We start from the raw sequence: 23,437 nt of genomic DNA, 5'->3' as shown, positions 1-23,437 counted from the left end.
GCACCCCTCGCCACATGGCCAAAGCCTTTCTCTATAGTAGAATGTGTAATCTGCTCCCCTTAAGATTCTTGACATGAAAGGAATGGTTTCCTCTCCCACCATCCCTTTTTTTGCATAAGCACCACAGCAAGCCTTGCATTAGTAGCATCAGTGGAGATAATACACAAATCATTGTCAAAAGCATTTAGAGGGTGAGGTTTTTTTCTTGAATAATTAAAATTCCTTTTACATTCGTCATCCCATGGATTTTTTTTTTTTGGGAGCCTACCCAAACATGTTTTATTACAAAAAGGAACACATTTGCAGTGGTATTCTACCAGCCCAAGGAATGAATGAAGTTGGTCTTCGCCTCAGTTTAGGCACACTTTGAATGGCACACTTTGAATGGCATCTAAAATCTTCACTTAAGATTTAATCCCTCTTCCTGATGCATGATGGCCCAAGTAATCCACACCTTCTTGGGAAAACTTTACTTTATCCTCCTTAAGGGTCACTCTACTAGCTTTATTGATGTCTAACACACACCCTCACTTTGTCGTAATGTTCCACCTCTGTTTCACCAGATATCAAGATATAATTGTGGTAAAACATGACCCCTTTGTTTTTAGGTCGAAGCCTGCATTGCAGGGCATGCCCTGCTGCAGGCAGAGATATTGTGAGCATGGGATTTCAGCATGGCGTGAAGCCACACCCCTTTTTTCCATTGGTAGGCCTCTGGAAACGGAGGCCTGTCATTGGAAAAAGCTCCTGCTTAGCAGATTTGTCTGCGCTGGATCCCGCTTCTCGAGGACTCCATGACCTGCCTTATGGTAGCACAACAATATTTTTTTAAATATTGCCTTGGCAACCATGAGGCAGGTCAGAGAGTCCTGGAGGGGCGGGATTCAGTATCCTGTTCCCGCCCCCTTTTTTATTTTGTGTGTGTGCGCGCTTTTCGTTATTGTTGCCTCGTTCTCCTTACTGGAAGGACCCTCCTTGTTAAGCTTACACTAACGTGCTTCTCTCAGTGTTTGTTTGTTGTGCTGGTTCAAGTCTTTTCAGTTCTGTCAGATCTGTGCGTTGTAAATGTCATCTCTACCAAAAAAGGATTAGACGGGCTTTGATATTCAAAACATTACCAGCCACAGACCCGAGAGCGAGGACAGCCAAAGGAAACCCTTCTGAAGCGGTGGTGTGGATGACGACTTGTGGGAAGGCAGCCTGCCAAGCTTTGTTTTGAGAGTGGCCCGTCTGCAGAGCAGAAAGGCCGGGGCTGTTGTCAGGCAGCGCCAGTGTTGAACCAACAGCATAATGGCGCAGACTGCTTCTGTCACTCGAATGGCCATTGAGAAAGCGGATGCGAGAACCTCTGTGCTGAGATGAGACGCGGCTGGTAATCACTGCAGCGCTGGGGCTGTAATTCGCAGCTCGGCTCCTCTTAGTTGTTTCCGGCTTCACCCGGTAATTATGGCTTTATCCTTCAGCAATTACAAATTAATACCTCATTGCAAATGACCGTGCCGCTGCATTCACGGATCAGAGCAGTGCTCTGGCTCCGCGGATTTTGCGCTCGTGGTACACTCATGGAGAGGGGATATTTATGTATGATATGTTGACTACAGCCGAGGGTTCTCGTCTTCCAGCGTAGGCTGTAGCCTCACCTGAAATAAATTGGTGCTTTGTATAGGTCTCGCCTAGGACAGACATGTTGGTATGTTGGTATGTAAGGGTATTTCTATAGCGCAAATTTTGGGATGGGAGTTTCCCTTGCATGATAAAGATTTGTGTCCCCTGCCCTCCATGGCCTTTCGGCATACCTGTGATTTTTTAGGTCGAGCCTGGGTAGTGCATTTGCTGCTGTGCGAGCCATGCTGTATTGGAGTATGTACTTCAAGCGTTTCCAGTTATAGGTTCATATCTTTTATAGAAGGCATATTTCATTATATGTTGAGTTACTTCTGTTTATTTTAGCGTTACCCAAATGGAATTTTAATATGCAGTTTTATGAAATGGCGCAAGCCGCGCCGCCAAACTATTGACCAAAGTAGAGGCACACCTATTCGGATATAAACCTCACATACAGCAAGAACTGCATACTAATGAAAGCATGTGGTTTTTAAAATAAGTTATTAGTCTACAGAGTGCTTTGCATCTTACCTGGGGTGCTACATAAATTCTTCAAGCCAACACATGAATATATTTTCACTTCCAATTTTATTGCCTTTTTTTCTTCTTCGACTGTGATTTAGTAAGATGTTAAGCTGAGATATATATCGGAGAACTACAGTCTGTAAATATTTTAAATTGTAAGTTTGATACGAAATGGCCCACCCTTTCTATGCTCATTTGAAACACGTTTGCTAGCAGTCCTGCTGCACTCCAGGGTTACTGTATAACCAGTTTGGCAGAGCGTGTTATGACTGTGAAAGTATTCAGAAAAGGGGGTGGTGATGGACAGAGTATCTGAATTAAGCAGAACACTCGTACCCAGTCAACAGATCAGGGTTTGATGCATCACCGTTTTTTAGCTCACTGCACCATCCCAGCTCAGAACCTGGCTACATGCAAATTAGTCTGTCCCTGGCCCAGTGCATCATGGGAACAGGGCAGACCAAACTACCAAGCCAATTCTTTAACTGGAAAGGAAACAAGCTTCCGGGGACTGGTTTCTGGCATTACAGCCGTCTTCGGCCCGGCTTGCTTGAATCCTGATGGTGCAGTGAGCAAGGGACTCACATCTGAGTATACCCTTCCACACTTATGGTGGACAAAACGATTCAGAAAAGGTTCTGAGCTGGGATGGTGCAGTGAGCTAAAAGGTGATGGATCAAGCCCTGATCTGTTGACTGGGTATGAGTGTTCGGTTTAATTCAGATACTCTGTCCATCACCACCCCCTTTTCTGAATCATGACTGTGAAAGGAGGCAGCGTCCTATTTTCATCACATAATATGGAGAAAGGGCAAAGTCCTGGTCTCGGTGCCGATGACGTCACCCAACTGCTTCCAGTACAGGCCTCCATTGTACAGTATCTGTAACTTGTAAATACGAGTGCACAAGCGTGTACACCAGGATCACACAATTGCCAGATGTGGCGACGCCAGGATTAATGCATAGGTTACAGACCAGCCCTTTAGCCGCCACTGCACCCGTTTTCCCTTCTTGCAGACATTCACCATCTCTTTATTCTCTGTACAGACGTTCGCCTTGAAGGGCTCCAGGTTCTGCCTGCCCCGGCCTGGGAATCCTCCCGAGCACCCTGGGCTGCCGACAGTGGCTGCCACACTCTGAGTTTTCTTGAAGCAGCTGCTGCTGAATCCTTGAAAGTTTATGCAATGAGAGCTGGATTTACTGAAAACTACTGGGGTTCGTTCACCCCCTAGTGCAAATGTGTTCAGGGTGTGACTGGCATGGTTCCCCACGCCGTGCTTAAAAACAGGTTTGGTTGAAATGTTACACACCAGACAACACGTATTTGGGGTGTGCCTGGTTTGCTCAGTGTAATCTTTACTGGGCAAACGCGCGCCTGGACGCATGAAGATGTGAGCTAGCATTAAGAGTCTCTGCGCCTCACACGGGGTAACAAGCGCTATGCAAGAGCTACTAATAAGACACAAAGTAGCTGGCTTAAAGATATTGTTCGAAACGCTACATAGATAGATGCATCTTCTGGTCCAGTCACACATACTGGCATTGTAAGGTTTGTGCCTTGGCTCCCCTCCCCCACCCTTGAGTGTGGTCGCTCAGTGCTGATATTTGTATCTTAATCCAATACTCATCAAGAATTTTAGCAGGTCCTCAGCGTGTCATCCACCCACAGCTGACGTCAACACCATTGGCATTTGCGTCAATGTACGTCTTTACCTTTCAGTAGTCCTTGTTGGAAAAAATTGAAATCTGCCTTTCACAGGTCCTGATATGGACTGACTCTGCCTTTTATCCTTCCGAGGCCCTTCTATAGGCAGTAAAGGGAGTAGTGCTGTCCAGCGGTATAATAAATGACCTTGCTTTCACTAGCCTTGCCACATCGTGTTTTTAATAGGAGTACAAAAAATGGCTCAGCATTTTCTCCTTTTAAGGTCCGTAAAACAAGTTTCACTGACTTGGGGAATAACAACACAAAATCAGGAGCAGCGCAATGACGGACCTCTTTGTTGCTAAAAACTAGAGCCAATAAGAAAGGTAATTACTTTTTATTAACACTTCTCCAAAGCTGCATGCCGTTGGCAGCAAGCGCTATGTATGCAAAAACAAGAGGTCTCCGGGCAGGAAAGCCCTGGTGCACCTTAATCTTCCTTTTTACTCTGCAGGTGTCGAGTTACCACTCTTTACTGCAGGGACACCCTTTCTACGTGTCTTCGGATCACATTTCAAGATGCTGCTTTTTTTTTTTTTTTAATTCAACAGGTTTTATTAGAAGATTTTTATAAGTACAGTACTGGTAGATTGAAGGCAATAATAGTGCGGGTGTGCGCCCGTGTGGTTACAATTGGCGTCTTGCTTGTTCGTGCGATTGACAGATATACATTGAGAGAGGTTCGGCGATCTGGAACTTGACCTTGTTGCATATTGCCCTCAAAGGGAGGAAGAGAAAAGTCAGAAAGGAGCGAGAGAGCGGAGCAGACAGGGTGATTGGTGCATCTAGCCAGAGGCCATCCTGCTGGGGTTCATCGTGTGTGTGGGTATGTGCGGGCAGCGGTCTTTGTCTTTTAGCTAAGGTGATTTGTGTGAGCTCAGATAATTGTCCAGGGAATTCCACATTTCCTTTTTTGGTGTGTCTTTTGATGTTATGTTGTCTGCCGCTCTGAGGAAGGTGATCCAATTGAACCTGCTTCTGATGGGGCAAAGCTGGAACAGACCAGCTGCACCCAGCCCGTCTATGGGAAAGCACTTTTAGGGGTCAAACAGCGCTTCAGCGAGTCAGAAAGCAGTTTTACACCCCAGAAATCTTAGGCACAACAAACTGGGTGGTTTCTGCTGGCAATTAAACCTGCTCGGATGAAGTAGCCAATTAAAGGTAACCTTGTAGTTCGAGGCCTCTGCCCCTGCCTGTCCTGTCACCACCTCACCGGGGTCACATGCAACCCAGCGCTTCTCTCCCAGGCTCTGCTGTTCCTGACTTCAGAAATCCCTTATTTAAAGGCGTCCACTTCCTAGTTTGCAAATGTTTTTCATCTCCTGAATTTAAGAATGGGAACGAAGTAAACAAGCATTTGCAATGCACTAGGTTTGGCATTTGCGAGGTTTTGAGCTATTGGCATTGTAAGTTACAATGCCTTTTAATTTTGTGTTCGCACACCGCCTGTAGGTTTTCAAAATGCATTTCCTACTTATGGTCATTACTTACAAGAAGCAAAGCTGACAATAACTGCCTGTTTTACGGCCAGCCTTGCTTCTTATAAACGACTAGAAGTACAAACTGTGTGTTTACGCACCACTTGCAGGTTTTCAAAATTAATAAATAAAAGGCAATGTTATTTACAATGCCAAGCTCAAACTATAGCAAATGCGAGACCTTTTGCATTGCAAATGCTTGTTAAATAAACTGTTCATCAGCTGTTGGAATAACGCTGATGCCAAGCCAAATGGCATACGGATATACCAATATGCCTCTTAAGGCATAACCAACTGTATTTGAGGTCTAGAATCCCTACTCGACTATTTTTATAAGCTGTAAATAAATTGATATAAGTGAAGAATTTAGCACAGCCCAAAGTTGCCAGCATATCATTATTGTTGGGTAAAAGTTGGTGGTCTTCCCAAAAGTTAGTTTAAATCTTATATCCACACATTCTCATATACTTACCAGCTTTACATGCCAGTGCGATGGGAGCCAACCATTCTGACCCTTTCAGTGGGTTCAATTATACTTTATAAATGCAATCTTTCTAATTGGTCTCAATTCCTCATGCAATCCTAATGGCACTTTCTGGTCCCCCCTGGTTACGTTTTTATAAAATTGTGATATCATTTCGAAAAAAACTGAAAACCCATTTGTTCCCCAAAAACTGAAAAATATCAGCTCGACCCTTGCCTAGCTTTAACCTGATTATGTGCCTCCAGCGCCTTGATATCCCTCTAGGATGAATGTAGCGCTCTATAAATAAATGTTGGAAATTAATAAGCTGTCTTAACTGCTCATTGATTCATTTTTCTTTTGCATGACTGACTTCAATTCAATAGCTTTTTTTTACTGACTTGAACTGAGACTAGGCAATTGTGCTAAACTTGCCACTCATTTCTGTTTTTTTGTCTGTTTAGACAATGCTATGTTGGAATGACTGGGTCCAAAATAATTGTTTTCCCCCTTGCTCCTCTCAATCAATTTACACTATCCTTGACAATATAAACTGACCCCACAACATATTTGCAATCAATTTACAAATCTGCATCAAGTTTACCCTTCACCTCAATTCTTTTGCTCCCATATGCAAACCTTTTTATGAGATTGATGGCATGCATTGTCCCAAAATTTACCAAAATCCCTTTTTCATTAACATGGAGGGAGAACCGGAATCTGCCAGAAATTTCACATATATTATTCACAAATTATACAAGAATGGGGGGTGGGGTTCTTTTGCATGACCCTCTAAGGATATTTCCAGGGCTCCAATTCCGACTAATTGAAGATAACATTAGAACAAAGTTCCTATCCTCATCAGTCAATAAAATCTTCCTCCATACTTTTGACAACTTGCAAGGAGCGGCTCATTGTTCAAAATGTGCTCTGCACGTATGTGCAAATTGCCCTTTCTTGACACATTTAAAACTGGTTTGATTTATAGCTGAACAGAATGTCCCATTTTCTAAATGGGGCTTGCTGCCACCGCGGAAACCTAGTGCCATTCCTCTCAGTCTTTGACTTGGATGGTAAGGCTTCAGGATTATGGAGAATATTAGCACCAGCTCCTTTAATGGGCTGTTTAGAATTGTTTCATAGTCTGATGGTTCACTTAAGTGGAATTTACGCATTAATTTCTTTCATACAAATTTTAGACTGCTCAATGCTCCTAGCTAACTTTAGAGCGGCTCTAAATCTGGGTCCTCAGTTAGTTTTTCTTATACTTTCTTGTTGCTGGTTCTCTCAACCAATTGATCCCTAATAATTTAATCTCTGAATTATCTCTAGTTGCGACACTCTGGAACCCTCTCTGCTACATGCAACAAAATGGTCAATTGACTTTGGAGTGTTGAAGGAACTTATGATCTAGTACAAAGTTTTTTTTTGTCGTTTTTTTTGGGGGGGGGGGTGGGGTGGGGGGAATTGCCTTGAATTGAATCTTTTATCCAATGTGTTGATTATGGACACATTAATCAATCTCAGTTGAATCTCCTTACACTCCTCTAACTGTGAAGACGCTAACTATCTCCAGGGGTAAGGTTTTCAGAATATTCCTGCCTTCTGATCCCAAATTGTATGTTAAAGGGCCTTTCTCTTTGTAGACTTAAATTTGTCCATCAATTGCCTCTAAATGGGCTTCAAAAGTTTCTCTCCACGGTTACCAGTTCAATGGAGGAGTTTCTGGTACTTGCAAAATGGTGTTGGCGCTAATATTTTCCATGAGGTGGCCTACGTGTATGTTGCTGCCACAATTTTCTAATATAACAGTACTTTCACTTTCACTTATTGCACTCTTCAGGTATGCCTGTCAATGACTGCTGATGCAGGCTAGGTTTAAGTGTACTGCAATTAAAATTTGACTATTTCAATTTCCGCAATGCACAGTTGTCTGTCACCGTTAATGGTTGTATTTATTATGCCAATTCTAATACCAGTGTGCTTGAAGCTGAAGAACAGTTCAGGCCAGTTATTATAGCAACTCCTAAATTAAATTCCTTCCAATCCAATATGGCCTCTATGTTGCACATGTGATGCATGTTTCTACAGAATGAATGAATAACTTGTTTGGTTACTCAAAACCATTACATTAAAACAAACGTATAAAAAAAATTACAAAAGTTAAAACAGGAAATGTGTTTAGCAAAATAGTCTATGCTTCAATGAAGTTTCTATTCATTTAAGCCCTGAGTGGCCATCAACTTAGACAGTGTCTCTTGAATGAACTTGCCAAACAAGGCCTTGTCTTTTACCGTGGGCAGTGTATATAAATGGTAGACCGCCTCCTTTGCGGTGCGGGTCCCCGCTTGTCTTAAGATGGGCCTAAGGTAAAGACTGCTTGCTGCACGCAGGGCCGGGCAGCAAAATAGCAGATGAGCATGGGACTCGTGTTTGTAATTGCAGAGCCTGCATTCCAATGCACCCAGTTCTGCCCGATCCACGGCATATAGTTCTTTAAGGGGCAGAGGGTGTAGTCTGTAGGCTAGAATCTTATGGAGAGCTGTGCGGCCCACAGCCTGCGTAAGATGATATTTGGGATTATACACAGTGTGCGGCAGGCATAGGGTCTTGTGCAGGTCTCTTGTCGCTAATGACTCCAAATCTAATTTGCGGAAACGTGCCCGAACTTGTTTCTTGATTGCGTTTTTGATCGCCGTGTAGTTGACTAGTTCGGGGTCCCAAAGCTCAGTAGCCAAATTGAGGAGCGCTTTTGCCGCGGTAAGGGTAGCTGACCATGGATTCCCGGGTTCCATAAAGATATATTTCAAAACTACCTTAAGTGTCTTATCTTTTGCACCTGTAGCAAGGTAATAGTATTTGCTTAAGGCCGCCATCTCTTGCATGTTTCTACAGGCAATGCTTGAAACTTTGGGAGGGTTTCCAATCACACAATGTCCACTAGACATGCGTGTTAGAATTCCTTCATCGATGTGTCCGGTACTTTCTCGCGGTGCATTGTGCTCAGTCCTTTTATGGCGGACGTGTTAGAGCAGCTGGTTAAGTGACGTACATGCGTTGAAGAATAAAGTATTGTGATGGCAAGTGCGTAACTGCTTTGGAGCAATTCACTCTGGCAGGCACCCACATGTTTGGGCTCTGCGCACCTACGTTTCCGGGCTCAAACCTGAATTCCCAATTGAGATGCACCACGAAGGAAATAATGGAGCGGACCACACTACTGAAAGGAAGCTTGACACTGGTGCAAGCAGGTGAGTTTATTCCTTGTCAGCTCAACGTCCCGGCAGCAACTGTTAAAAAAGGGCCCAAACCAGGTTCCATGAAGGGAACAAAGAACCCTAACATCCCCTACATTCTGTCCCCACAGCCTTAGAATTATACAAGTTTCATCAATAGATGCTTTATCTCAAGAAGTAATTTCTTTTAGGTGACTTAATTTCATCTTAATATTTTGGTGGTTAATCTTTGTCCATCAGATACTTTAGTCTTTCCTTTTGCAAGCAGTTGCTCCTGGGGAGAGAGGTTAAAGCTACCTGTAGTACAGTGGATGATTCATGGTACTGAATTTGCTGGCACGTAGTAAAGTTTCTAGGTACTGCATCCACACCTTACCCGTCGTTACCCCCTGTGACTTGGTGGAATGAAGACTTTTGCAGGTCATGTTGTGGCTTTCTCTAAAGATTGTGTGCCACAGAGAAAATGGCTGAAGGAGTGTTGGCACTTGGTCTGTTGCTTCAAATGCTTACTTTTCTCTTCAACTTAAACCTTGCTCCATTTCTGGAGTCAGTCCCGCTATCTCCAAGAAATCCCTAATATTCAAATTGGTCATGGTTTCAGCCAAGGTATACTGTCAAAGAACCACTTCCCTGCTGTTTCAGGTGCCTGCAGAGAATATGCAGCACTAAAACTAGCTGTATAAGACAAAAATGCAGTTATGCATAATCTGGGCATTTAAGTGAAGCCTAATGTCTTCAATGGGTGCTGCTGCCGGTGAATGGTTGTAGTATTTCAGTGTTTTGTATGTTTTAATTATTGGCGAGGAGAATCACTCCAATAGGCTACTACACAAAAATACAGAATAGTGGAGACTGGGGAGCCATTGCTATGACTACTGCAAAAGTAGCAATTGCCTGACTCGTCCAATAAGTACCCAGTCCTTAATTAGTGTCTAAAGACGTGTACAAAGCAAACATTGAAGGTTGGGGACCATTCTTGGTATCCTTATTTGACCACTTGTAGCAAGAAGGTCCCTGCCTCTTGTAAATTAGATTATAAAGGGAATATCACCTGACCAGGCAAATTATTGCCCACTATCCTTGCTGTACTAGGCTGGTGAAAGAGTATCGCAATTGCTCCAGAATTGGCTACAAGTCTGGGTGGACATTATTCATGTCCTCATGGTTATCTATATATTTGTTCAAGGAAAGGTGGGCATTTTTGAGGAGGTGCTGATCTGTACCCAGTACTGTACGCTAAAGAATGCCGTGTTCATGGCTTTTATAGATTTCAATTGTGTATTTGACTGACTGCGTTTTGCTCTGGTCTGTGCTTGGTGGTTGCATGCTAAATAGTCTGCTTGCATGCACATAAAACCTACATGAAGCCACTAGGGTGAGCAAGGGAATGTCTGACCATTGAAAGTTCCATAGGGCAGCAGGGATTTGCCAAGGATGAGTCTTGTTACTATTACTGTTTAGTCTGTTACGGTGCCTAGCGAACTTTTTTCTGGACACCCATTATTTGGGTGGCGATAGCACAGCATCACGTGCAACTCTTAACAGTATACTATCACAAAGTTTTAACACTAATCCTTTATGGGTTCTGGAGTAGCGTCCTACTCGCGAGAAAAGCGCTTCAACACCCATCCGGGGTAACTGGTGATACATGAATGCAAACCTTTCTTTCCTTTTTATTCCTCTGCTACCCTTCTCACTCCCAATAACTAATATCCAACACTCAAATTACTTTCCTATTTCGCCATACTAATTCAGCACTAATCCTTTATGGGTTTCCAGAGTAGCGTGCTTCAACACCATCAGGGGTAACGAGCACTATATACATACAAACATTTTTTTTTTCCACTCTTCTATCCTTATGCTATCCTTCCGAATCCAAATAACGGACTAACCTATCCACCACTTAAAATGTACTTGCATGTTTCACTATACTAATTCAACACTAATCCTCCATGGGTCCCGGAATAGCGTGCTACTTGCCGAAAAAGCTCTGACTCCTCGTCAGGGGTAGTAAGCACTATATAAATGAAATTACAATACAATGTGAATGTGCTAAATATGGGGTCTTTTTAAAAACCCTAGATTTTTTTTTTTCTTTCCCCTTTACAGCCGTTACATGGATGAAGACTTCATACTTCGTGTATTTGCACAGCTGACTTCAGCATTAAAAGAGTGTCATAAACGAACATTTGGAGGCGCCACTGTTCTTCACCGTGATTTGAAACCAGCTAATATTTTCCTTGATGCTGAACAGAATGTGAAACTTGGTGATTTTGGATTGGCTAGGATCTTGCGCCATGACTCCAGTTTAGCCAAATCATTTGTCGGCACTCCCTGTTACATGTCTCCTGTAAGTATGCGAGATACCCTTTTCTGTTTGTCATTTTTGTTAATTTTCTGTCAATTATGAAACTATGGTAAAATGCTGCTTCACTATGAAACGGATATTATTGGTGGTTAGCCTATTGGTTAAAAAAAGTTGCTCGTCTTAAGCTAAATGCTTAAATGGCTTGATCTGCAGCTTCTCCACTAGTTATTCAGCCCTCGTTTCTGAACTAACACTCCCTATCCACCGACCATTATGTATATTCTGTTTAGGGATGTCCTGCATAATGAGCCATAATTGGAAAGCTTTGTAGAACCAAATTGTGCTTATTAAACTGCTACCCATTACAGTACACATTCTCCAGTTTCAGGCACAGGCTTTTAGAGCTCTGCTGCTATCCTTTTTTTTTTTTTTTTTTTTTTTCTTGGCAAACTTTCCTCCGTGTCTCAAGGCAGTTGAAAGCAGGGATTCTTAATAGATAATTGCCTCATGCTTTCTATATTTTTTCTGTTTTGCCAGTTTTGGTTTCAAACCTGACTCTGGTACGAATGGCCCGTTATTATATGAACGGGCAGCAGTAATCTACATCATGTTGCAGAATGCGGCGATTTTAAACATCGACATCTGTCTAGTTGCATTTTAACACATGATTCACCACCAACAAACGTGAATAAAACTGCTGGGGGAGCTTCACTCTCTGGCTTAATTGTTTCTTTTCTGTTGGGCAAGTCCTGGAAGCTGTTACGAGGATTATCTTTGCCTGAGACCTATGACTTAATTTCCAGTAAGTGGGGGGGGGACTGAGAGGAGGTGACCGCCACCTTTTTTCCTTTGTCGCTGGGCGCTCAAAGTTCCATAATCGCCTAGGCATCGTCACCTGATGGTTATCAGAGCCTCATAAGGCATGAGCTAGTCCCACAACGTGTGAAGCCCGGGCCCGTCCGCAAGGAGAGGGCTCGGCTACCACCTTAACGTCTGGGTATTACAGGTATGGTTTGCCTTTTTTTTTTTAGATGGACGTCTATTACGTGCTAGTTATATTTTGTTTAACTTTAGTTTGTTATAATTGGGAAAGGAGAAGCCACTGAGTGCCTTAAAGGCAGTCCGTCAAAAGCTCCAAGCTCCCAACTGGAAGTGCTGCATGGGTGGCCTAACGGGATGCCACATTGGATCATATCAATGCTCTAATTTAGGAGGTTGAAACTTCATTTGTAGGCGATTAAAAACAAAGGGCCTAATGAGAGGGATCGACTTGCATGAACTGCTACAATTTTTCTAAACTAAATCTAAAGGTTTAGGCTAAAATTAATAAAAGTCCTGTAATTTTACCGTTATCACAATGTATGATTCAAGCGAGAGATGAATCCTTGATTAATACATAGTCTACTGCCTCTTAGGGGTGATGTGTGCATCACTGTACCTTTTTGGAGCCTGTGGTAAATAATACTTGTCATTTTTCTGTTTTAGCTAATACCCAATCTGGCCCTGGTCTGAATTCAACCAGTCATTGTAGTGGCAAAAGCAGGACTGGTGTTATCGATCCCCAGTGGCGGTTTCACCAGGATTCATGAAAGAAGGGGGAAGTGGGTTAGTTAGATTTTACCCAACTAATTGCTCTTTTCAGAAGTCTCTAGAAAGAAATTCTAGATCTAAAATCTCAAGTGGCCGCATTGAAGAGAAATTTCGAGAGCTTAGTCATCAAACCCACTGCTAACTCCAAGGGAGGGGGTGGTATCAGCAAATTTTCTCAATATAATTTAGACCTCATTAATTGAGCCCATCTGATTAACTGCTAGCGTTGTCCCAGAACTGAGGCCACACGCCCCAAAACCATTCCCAGGTTGCACCAGGATAATATTTGTGAAGCGTGCTTATACCCGAAGGCCCCTTCTAAGTGATGAGACCAATAGAAGTTACTCCGTGTAGGCCAGGAGAGTCCCAGCTTATTGGCATTGTAAATCTAATGGGCTTGTTTACCAGCTACCAATTACAGCAGTCTGCAAATCCTTTTAACGAGAAGGCCCCCCATCTTGGGGGTTCGGGCTTGGGAATTTTGATTCCAAGTAATGTTTACTTGGTTAATGTGCCTATGTTTGGCACGGGGTCCATTGATCTCGAGTATTCACTTTCAAACAAATGCTTACACCTGAAAAGATCTATCCACAGTTGTTACTCTGTTATCCACTCTGATATAATTGGTGCTCGTAGATTTAGCAATCCTTCAAATAGAACTGTTCATTACATTGAGTTGACCGTCAGTGGCAGACATTTGGTTGAGGTAATTGTGGTACTAGATCTGCAGAAAAATCCTCCCATAAACACCCATATTCAGTTTAAACTAAAACAAGTGTCTAAATCCCCTTTCCCTGGATTTCCACTCCTCACCACACTGAGGACCAAATGGAGAACTCTAGGGTTAATTGGCATATTCCTATCCCCTCCTCTTTTACTCCTAGCGGGATGGTGTAGGACAGATTGGAGTGAGTATATGCCAGATAGGAACATGGTAGGAGGTTTGTGGTACAGTTGGACCAGAAGTAGTATTTCATCCTAGTGATTCGCACCAGGAATTATACCATAATAGTATGATTTATATCCTGGAATGTTGCAGTCCTAAAAAGTAAACTGGGTGACCCAGATTGGGGTAGTTTTATGGATCTCTTTGATATTTGCCTTTTATAGGATATGTGGTGTTTGGAACCTGCCTATAGGGCTGAATACATGCATTTTTTCACTCTTGCCACACACTGTAAAAAGGTAAGGTATGTAAAAGGTATGTGTGGGAGAACTACCACAGATTATGATGGGAGTTTCCACATTTTGCCCCCACTTTAATGTGGAAACTGTCTAAACTGACCAGTGAATAAAATCCTTTTTGGTTGGTACAGTGTTAGACATTTTTAACCTCACTTTTCACATCACTGTCACAAAATCCAGCTCCGCAGTAATCTGGTGTTGTAGCACACCAGGGAGGCATTCGGCTTCTCCTGGTGGGCCCGATGATGAAGCATGTCACCAACCAGGTTGGTGAGTGAGGGCTTCCATTAAATCCCTTGAAGGTTTCCACTGTGTCCATAAAAGGATATTTCTTTACAGTCTTTGCCTCTGTGCTTTTGCACAGACCCCCTTGCGCATGACACTCCTTTTGTTTTACATACTCAACCTGGGGGACTAAGAGTGCCGCCTACCCTCTCGCTCTAATTGTTTCATGAATCTTGCCAGGAAAGGCAGTTGGTCCTGATAGAATTCTGAGTGACCTTTTTAAAGATGACTTGGATCATTGGATCCTATATTTTAATAACATGGCAAATGCATTAGTTGAAGTGTGCAGATCTCCACTTCTCGAAAGATGCCAAAACTGTCCCAATTGAGGCTCCAAGGATTTACCACTAAATTATAGACCAATAAGTCTTATTGACACAATGGTGCCGCCGTCCTTTTGGATCTCCAGGCGGGGTTCAGGAAGGGCATTGGGTAGTCAAATTTCAGACAATAGTCTGAAACTGATCCTCCAGAAGGCCGTTATTTATATAATATTTGTTGATTTGAAAACTGCATTTGTTTAGTTCAGTGGTGCAAACTATGGGGAACTCCAAGGCAGATGGAGTCCTCAGGCACTATTGGATATCTTAATTCAATAACATATGCATAAGTAAGATGGGGTCAGCAAGGAGAACTGTCTGCATCTGAGTAAACTGGGGGCAGGGGGTTTCGTCAGGGGTGCATACTTGCTCCTACGCAGTTCTTGTTATATTTAAATGTTGTGAAGTAAATGTTCAGTGTATGAACGATGCACCAATGATTGCAGGAAGTAAAACCCTAATATTACTCTTTGCAGATGATACTCTGCTAGTTTCTAAAACCATGAGGGGTCTTGAGACTTCGGACAAATGTGCAGCTTTTTGCCTAGACCGGCTTGGAAATCTTGGGGAAGACTACATTTGTGTATTATAATCCTCCATAAGAAGTTTGGAGGCTCCATCAAAATGAATGAGCATTGCCTAGAGAGGGTCTAATTTGAGCAAAAGATTGATAGCGAACATGTCTTGGTCGGCCCAAATTAGGAAGAGTCTTTTCAACCTCTCGCCATGTGTGTGGGTGTCTAAGTTATATCACTAACGAGACAGATCTCTCAGACTAGATCAACTTATCAAATAAAGGAAGTGGCTAGGGCCCTATATGGAGCAAAATTATGGCGCCATGTTGATACCTCATTACTTGCCACTGCCGAAAATATCTTTAAGATAGCTGGTGAAGCCTGCTCAGAGCACCCCTCTGCTGCCATTAACGTGTGACATAGAGATCTATTCAAGCCAGGATAAGGCCACATTGAGCCCTATATTATACTGGTGGAGACTGACTGCGCTCTGGCAAATATTTTCTGTACTTTGAGGGAAATTGAGTTGGACAAGGGCAGGAATGTCAAATGGGTGACAAGTGTAAAGGCATCTCTTCTGAGTCTCAAACTGCTGAACCAATTAGATCTAATTTGAAGGTGGTCTTTTGTGAGTACATAGGACCCTATTTGGGTTTTACTATGGAAGAGTTCATGGATATATAAAAACCTTGTGGATCGGTCGTTCATGTATTTTTTTTTTTTTTTTGGTGTGAATGAAAACACCCTCTCTTTGGCTAAGCAGTTATGTCAAATTTAGACATGGCACCCTCCCTGTTGAGACCTTTACTGTGAAGTGGAAAGGTCTCAACACCGATCATTCAATTACTTGACCAGTTTGCCATAAAGCAGACTAAGCCTTGATACTTTTTATTTTTTCTTTCTTGTTCTGTCCAGGATATGAGCAACATAGGCAGTGGTGGCTAATACTACTATGCAGGAATCTGGGGTTTAGGCAATCTGAGGCGCTCTGATTGCTGCATGCAGGTGTTTCTCAAATGCACCTTTGTATGGTTGCCAAATTTTTTAATCCTAGCTGGTTTTGATCAAAAGTGTAGTCTGAGCTTTAATAGACCTCACATAGGCATGGAGCCCCATACTGCCTCTTCTCTAGGCTTAATGTTTATGGTCTCAAATCTCTTGATTTATTTCTGGTTTAACGTCCTAGTGTATCAGCATTTTGGCCTTTGTTGGCATACATGTAAATCTTTGTATATGGGTCAGCTTTTTTTATTGTACAGATTATTTGCTGTTTGGTTCTATGTATATTTTAATGTTTTGGTCTACATTTGCACTTTTGGAATCTTTGCTTATATGGTTACCTTGAAATGGTTTGTACATATTGAATTGTTTATATTGATTTTAACTGTTCTTGAATCTTTTATGGTTTTACCAAAATGATGATTATTATTATAGGAACATTGAAGAGGAATGGAGCACCACAAACTCATTTGGTAGGACTGCCCCATTATTAGCCCTTCTGGTCAGAAATCCTAGCTCAAATTAAAGACATTCTAAGCTACCCTATCCCTACCGCAATGCAGTTTGCACTACTGGGAATAAGAGATGAGACCCTAGAACACCAGACAAAAGGAGATCAAGCGACTATGTGGATGTTCCTCGGTGCAGGGAAAGCACTCCTAATGGAACGAGTGGCGGATATTTTCCGCTGTAATTTTAAAATGTTCGGGACCAGCTGGGGTCCTTTGGTCTCACATCTCTCCTGGGGTCTACCGATGACAACATGCCCTCCCACAGTCAAGTACTTCACCTCTTCCAGTTCTAAAGAGAATTGGATATTTAAGGCAATGTTGTAAAGAAAGATAGGCATATCTCACATGAGTGCCTTCCAACCATTCACACATTTCATAGGTGGGGGGTAAATCTGTGGGGAGAATATGCCCCTATGAGAGCTGTAGAAAGCTCAAGATCTGACGGCCCATCTCGTGGCAAGCCCCCCCACTTTATCTTTTTACTTGCCAAGTCACCGTTGACGGGAAGTAGTTTGGTTAGGGTGGGGACTGGTTAGGGTTACGATCTCCCGGATCAAAAAAGTTAAGCTATACAAAATGCGGAATTTGGTATGGAAATATCCCTGATCTGAAAGCAACTGTAAATGTACAATGGCTTCAATAAGGTTAATGGGACAGATGCACTATACTATGATGTAAGCTATCGTTTTTCTGTTTGCCATTGTAAAATGGTCAAATTTTGACAAGAGTTGAGCACCACATTGACCTTTTCTGTTTGAAGGTGTCCCACCCCCCTCCCCCATGGAGAACATAGGACAGCTATGATCTTGAAACAGTTTCAACCCAATCTTTTATTTCTCAAAGTTGGCTCCAGTCTCTTTCCACTTGTGCTGGTCCCTACACATTTCATAACAGTACATTCTCCCCCATTTTACATCGTTGGCCTTCTTGCAACTCTGCACACCTTCCTCTTTATGTAATTGAAGACTAATCTACATATTTATTAAAAGGAAAGCAATATCTAAGCTGTCTAAAAAACACAGAATAAAATAACTGACAGCAGTATACATGTGGTCTATGGTGTGCATTTTTTTTGTCACCCACAGCATTACTTGAGTTGCCCATGAGTTTGCATTTGTTTCCCAAACATACAGATTGATCTTCCAGGACCAGGGGAGAGAGGACACGACAAACTATGTGGGATCAAAATGGATAAGTGCAAAGAAGAGGATTAAAACTAAAACAGTGATGTCTAAGCTTTCCTTTATTAGTGGACTCACTGGTTAGTTTAAAAAGGGTTTGAACAACCAATGATGTTAAGTTGGGCTATAAAGAATCCACTACCCCTCCAATCTGTCTACATGTTTCAGCCGGCTTATGCATTGTCCCTGGCTTTCATCAGGACTATACTGCTAGATCCCTAGAGTATTCTCTGTACCTTGTGGAATTGGAGCGCAGTCAAGGTCTGAGTGAACACTCGTCAAAAAGGTTTCGTAACTTACTCCTAGTGAATTACCTGCAAACAATGAGAAAGTTACACTCTTCAACACACATACAGTGCCCTTGTGTGGTTAGTGTAGTAAAAAGCATACAAAAAAAGTGCAACACGTTGTCTCGTCCCTCTTAAACTAATTGTGGGACTTGATTAAAGAAACTTACACTCCAGTTTATTCCAGTACCCAGTGTTGAATATAAAAGATACATTTTCAGTCTATGTCAAAGAGTTGGTAAAACCATTTATAAATTTGTTTAGCGACTCTTTCTACTCATAAAACACTATGTTCGATTAACCCCTCTACCGCGGCCCCGATTTTCCCACCTTGCGTCACTTCTGCAAAACGGGCGGGCCCTGTCGGCCATTGGCCGACGGCAGCACTGGGGAGATAGTAAGGAAGGGGTTAATTTAATGATAAACAAGCTATGCATCTTAGTTATTGATGGATGCTTGTTAGATTCAATCAGACAGCGGAGGCTGAGAAACTTAGTCTGGAGCAAGTTTTGATGGTGGCCAGAGCTGAGCAGTTTGCTTAAAGACTTACTGCTGACATGGAGGCTGGAGGTTCCTAGAGTTAATTGGTCAGGAGTATAAAAAGTGAACCAAAGGACTGAAGGACCCAAAGTGATGTCTACACAAAAAAGTTATGTTTTAGATGCTGATTCTACCTTCCACACGAAGGTATATGTCCTATCATTAAACTGGTATGTCAAGGCTGTTGGTAGGATTACCAGTTTATGACTAATGCGAAGGAAAGTGTCATAGTGAAGATACTAAATGGCCACCAGATCATTCCAGAGGCAACGTTTGCACAACCACAAGGCCAAGCAACGACCTCAATTGAGGCAAATTGACACTGAACTAAGTATCGCCATCAAAATCCTTGTCGAACAGTTTTTCCGCATCAATAGCAAGTCACTGAATAGTCCCACTCACGTATGGGGCCCCCGGAGCAATAACAAATGTGTGTATGTATATCTATATCTAGCTTGTCTACCTTCATCTCACAAACCAGAGCAGTGCTACTACTGCAGCAAGTTTTCAAAAAGAACCCTTCGAGAAAGGAGAAGATTAAGCTGGACTCTATGCAGGAGAAAGGAAGCAAGTGGCCGAGCAGAACATTCCTCAAAAGCCCTACTCTCAAAGGCTCGAGCACAAAGAAAAGTGAGAAAAGCCAGACTCACACGCCATAGAGGGACAGATCGCCGTCCGAAATAGCTTTTTGCTCTGAGTCCGCGCATAAGTCTATGTTGAGGCCTCCTTCGCCGTCAAAGCGAACACAGACCGTAGTAGATACCTCCTCGTAGGCGGTCCAGGTCTGACTCGCGTGATTGCAGGTGGTCGGTGCTCGATGCCAATGTCTAAGCCCGCTGCAGTGTTGTGGTGATGTTGAACACCACAGATGCGAGAGTGCCACACGCGTCGACGTCTATCTGAACGAGGGTCTAGACTCCAGTAATACGCTCTCCAACTACATATCAGCACAGGCAATCGCCATCTAAGAAGTTGCCGTCAAGAAATTCGCCATCTAGATGCACGGCGTCTATTCATCAGTCACCGAGGTCGACCTCCCATATCACCCTCTGGGCCTAGAAGGTCCGGAAGATCGCAGTCTAGATTTACAGCAAGATCTACGTCTAGGAAATCTACATCGGAGATATCAGTCCAGTTACACATCTCCCTCCTCCTGTCAAAAGACCTAGGGTGACGTTGGTGGACCGCTCTATGCCGAAGCACGTCTAGGTTGTGACCTCCAGGTTGTGACCTCCAGGAGTCTCTTCCTCACCGCATCCCGAATAGTACAATTCACTCCGAAAACCTCACCAGTTCCGGCTCCCGCCCCTATAACTAACACCTCCTTGAGATGGCTGGGGAACATAAGGACTTGGAAGAGCGAAAGGATAACAAGACCTTTGCATACTCCTATCAGATCCTGATCCTTTGATAATAAATAGTTCACTCCTCTGAGATGTGAGCGACATACCACTCCGCAGAGGTCCCTCTGAGAAGGCACACATGTTCTCCTAGGAGTCGGGCATCCAGATCTCGCCACCACTCTCCTAGAAAACAAAGCCACAGATTTTCATCCTGGTCCTCAGACTCCCTACCATCAAAGGTAGACTACTCTCCTACTCTTTCTTCCACTCCTCTGAGTAGAGTATCACCCATTGACATTTTAACCTTCAATGAGGTGGGGGGGGCTGCGAAGCTTCAGAGTAAGATGACTGTTTCTGCTCCTACAACGCCAGTCATCGTCGAAACACTTCATCACAGGGCTTCGTCTAGGCCTTTGCTTCCCCTGGTGCCTGTTCTAATAGAACCTGCTCTTTTGGAATTCCTGACTCCAGCGTCTGTGGTGGCAACCCCCGTCACAGATCATGAAGTACAAGGATTCTGAGCAGGACCCACTTTTTCTGAGAGCCCACCCTCCTCTGAACTCTGTCAGCGGCACAGGAGAACTAGACGGGGCATAATCATCTGAGGTACCCTCAGATAAAGACCGCAAGGGCATGGATTCCATCAGCAAGAGTATGTGCAACACCTCAGCATCCTATATGAATGTAGCCAGCGCCTCTGCCTTACTGGGTCGGTTTCTCTGGGATTCTCACACACTTCGCAGAAAAGCTACAAAAGGAAGACTGACAGGACTTCCTGGAGGCCCTTCATGAAGGGGGTTTAGTGGCCCATCAGTGCAACAGCTGATGCCTGACTTAGCTGCCCATGGATAAACTCTTGGGATTTGTTCCAGTTGTTCTGTCTGGCTGAGACTGACTGGTTTTAAGCCAGAGGCTCAACATCGAATCCTTATCTCCCATTCAATGGCACATCGCTTTTGGCTCTCACGCTCGAAAGCATTGGAAATTTAAGATTTCACATTCAGTCAGACCAGTACACGTGCCTGCCTTTCGGACTGAAATCAGCTCCTTGCACTTTCTCAAAGTGCATAGCGGTATTAGCTGCATTCTGGAGAAGGAAACAAATCTTCATCTATCCTTGTGTAGACTGGCTTCTCAGTGTGTCCAACTCTTCTGCAGCAACACCTCACTTACCGCATTCAGAATCTGCATCCGCTGGGTCTGCACATCAATTTAAATAAATCCATTCTCAATCCAACAGAGGATGCATTTCCTGGGTGCGACTCGAAACTGTAAACGCAAGAGCGTATCCTTCGGAGGAGAGACATCTTCTCTCCTCCAAGTGTCAAACCCTCCTGAAGATACCTCGTCCCACGGCCAGACAGGTCTCATCTCTACTGGGTTCGATAGCCTTGTGCATTATTCTAGTCCCAAACGCCAGACTTCACATGAGACCTCTACAGCAGACTGTAGAGTATCAATGGTCGCAAATTTCCAATTGCTGGGAGGACATTAACTCTGCCTCTGTCTGTCCGGCTCTCCATCAGATGGTGGATGCGACTGACTCATCTCCTGATAGGAGTCTCCTTTTAAGAATAGCTGCCCAAGCAGACTCTGGTGACTGTGTCTCCAGGGATGGGACACTCACATGGGGTCACAACAGATCCAAGGAATGCGGTCAGAGAAAGAACAGCTATACCACATAAACCTGCTGGAGCTCGGAGCTCCAGCAGGGCGTTTTTTTTCCTTTCATCAAATCTACTGCTCTACTTGTTCTGACGGACAATAAAACCATGATATACTACCTGAAAAAGCAGGGGGCACCAGGTCCAGACCCCTGTCGCTGGAAGCGCAGTCTATTTGGAAGTGGCTTCTAGCACGAGACGTGAAGAGCTCCGCAATTCACGTACCAGGGATGCTCAACGTCCAAGCTGAAACTTTATGAATCTAAGACTGAGATGATCCTGGTTGCGCTAGAGTGGCCTCGCCAATGGTGGTATCCGGACCTTCTTCTGTCCAAAGTACCACACAGGAGGTTACCATGTCATCCGGATCTGCTGACCAAGGCTGGTGGTAAGTTGTTCCACCCCAACCTGCAATCCCTGAAGTTAGAAGCATGGCTTCTGAGTTCATCCAATATGGATATTTAGGTCTCGCTCGACTGCATGCAGATCTTGAAGGATGCACGGAGACCTTCTACGAGAGTTTAAGTGGAAGAGTTATTGTGGTGTACTGCTGAGGGTCACGACCCTATTTGAGGTCAGGAACAGGTACGGTTATCCTACTTACTGTATTTGGCCAAAGCAGGTTTGCAATATCCCTCCATAAAGGTTCACCTGACGGTGATAACCGTATATAGAAAGTCACCCACTCGGGTCTTTCTTTCAAATGCCTGTTGTCAAGGACTTCCTGGAAGGTCTAAAAAAGGTCTACCCACCAGTTAGGTCTCCATCTCCTCCCTGGGAGCTTAATGTGGTCCTCCAAGTTAATTGGTCCCCCATTCGAACCTATCCACCAAGCCTCATTGCAACATCTTTCATGGAAGACTGAATTTCTCGTAACAATCACATCTGCTTGCCGGGTGAGCGATATACAAGCCTTGTGCTCTTCAGAACCGTATCTCGTTTTTCTTGTGAATGGAGTGTTGCTTCGAACTCACCCGAGGTTCCTTCCTAATGTGGTCTCGGAGTGTCACATCAACCAGTCAATTACTCTTCCTACTTTCTTTGCAAACCCTTTCACTCCTGCGGAGAGCTTTACACTCTCTAGATCTCAAGAGTGTTAACATTTTATCTAGATAAAGTGTACGGAAGGCGGACAGGTTAATTATGGTCCATTGAATACTGTTTTTTCTACCTCTAAAAGGTCCATTGCTAGATGGATAGTGTCATGTATCATGTTATCCTATCAGCTGGCACACAAACCGCTCCCAGGTAAGCCGAGAGGTCATTCTACAAGGGTAAAAGCCTGTACAGTAGCTGCTTTTAAATGTACCTATTCAGGAAAATTGTAAAGCAGCCACATGGCATTCGGTTCACACTTTGACACACCATTACTGCCTTGATTCTGACACTTGAGCAGATGCTCAATTTGGTCAAGCATCCTTTAGAAATTTGTTATTTAATATATTTTGGAAACCAGTTATGATGTGCTGGTATTCGTCCGCAGGGTATAGGGATGGGCTTGCTACTCTATTCAGTCCTTATGACTGAGTATCCCCTGGAAGAGAAGAATAAGTTACTTACCTGTAATTCTAGTTCTCTTCCAGGGTATACACATCAAAGTCATAAGCAACCCTCCCTCCCTCTCCTTGACGAATACCATGGCCTTTTATATGCATCTGTGACCCATGCTGTGTTTACACTGTTATACGCCATCCAAA

General features: G+C 43.5%; 1 protein-coding gene across 1 annotated transcript in view; it reads left to right on the top strand.

Moving 5' to 3' along the window:
• LOC147709301 (serine/threonine-protein kinase Nek2-like) overlaps positions 1-23,437 on the top strand; it is a 232,239-nt gene that overhangs the window by 46,077 nt on the left and 162,725 nt on the right. Inside the window, exon 3 of the mRNA XM_086925457.1 lies at positions 11,121-11,361. Within this exon, the coding sequence (XP_086781583.1) occupies positions 11,121-11,361 (241 nt within the window). The remainder of the gene's footprint in view (positions 1-11,120; positions 11,362-23,437) is intronic.

Source organism: Lissotriton vulgaris, chromosome 6 (genome assembly GCF_964263255.1).
Source record: "Lissotriton vulgaris chromosome 6, aLisVul1.2, whole genome shotgun sequence".
Taxonomy (NCBI): Eukaryota; Metazoa; Chordata; class Amphibia; order Caudata; family Salamandridae; genus Lissotriton; species Lissotriton vulgaris.
The sequence above is the reverse complement of the archived record's forward strand: the minus strand, read 5'-3'. Positions and strand labels throughout refer to the sequence as shown.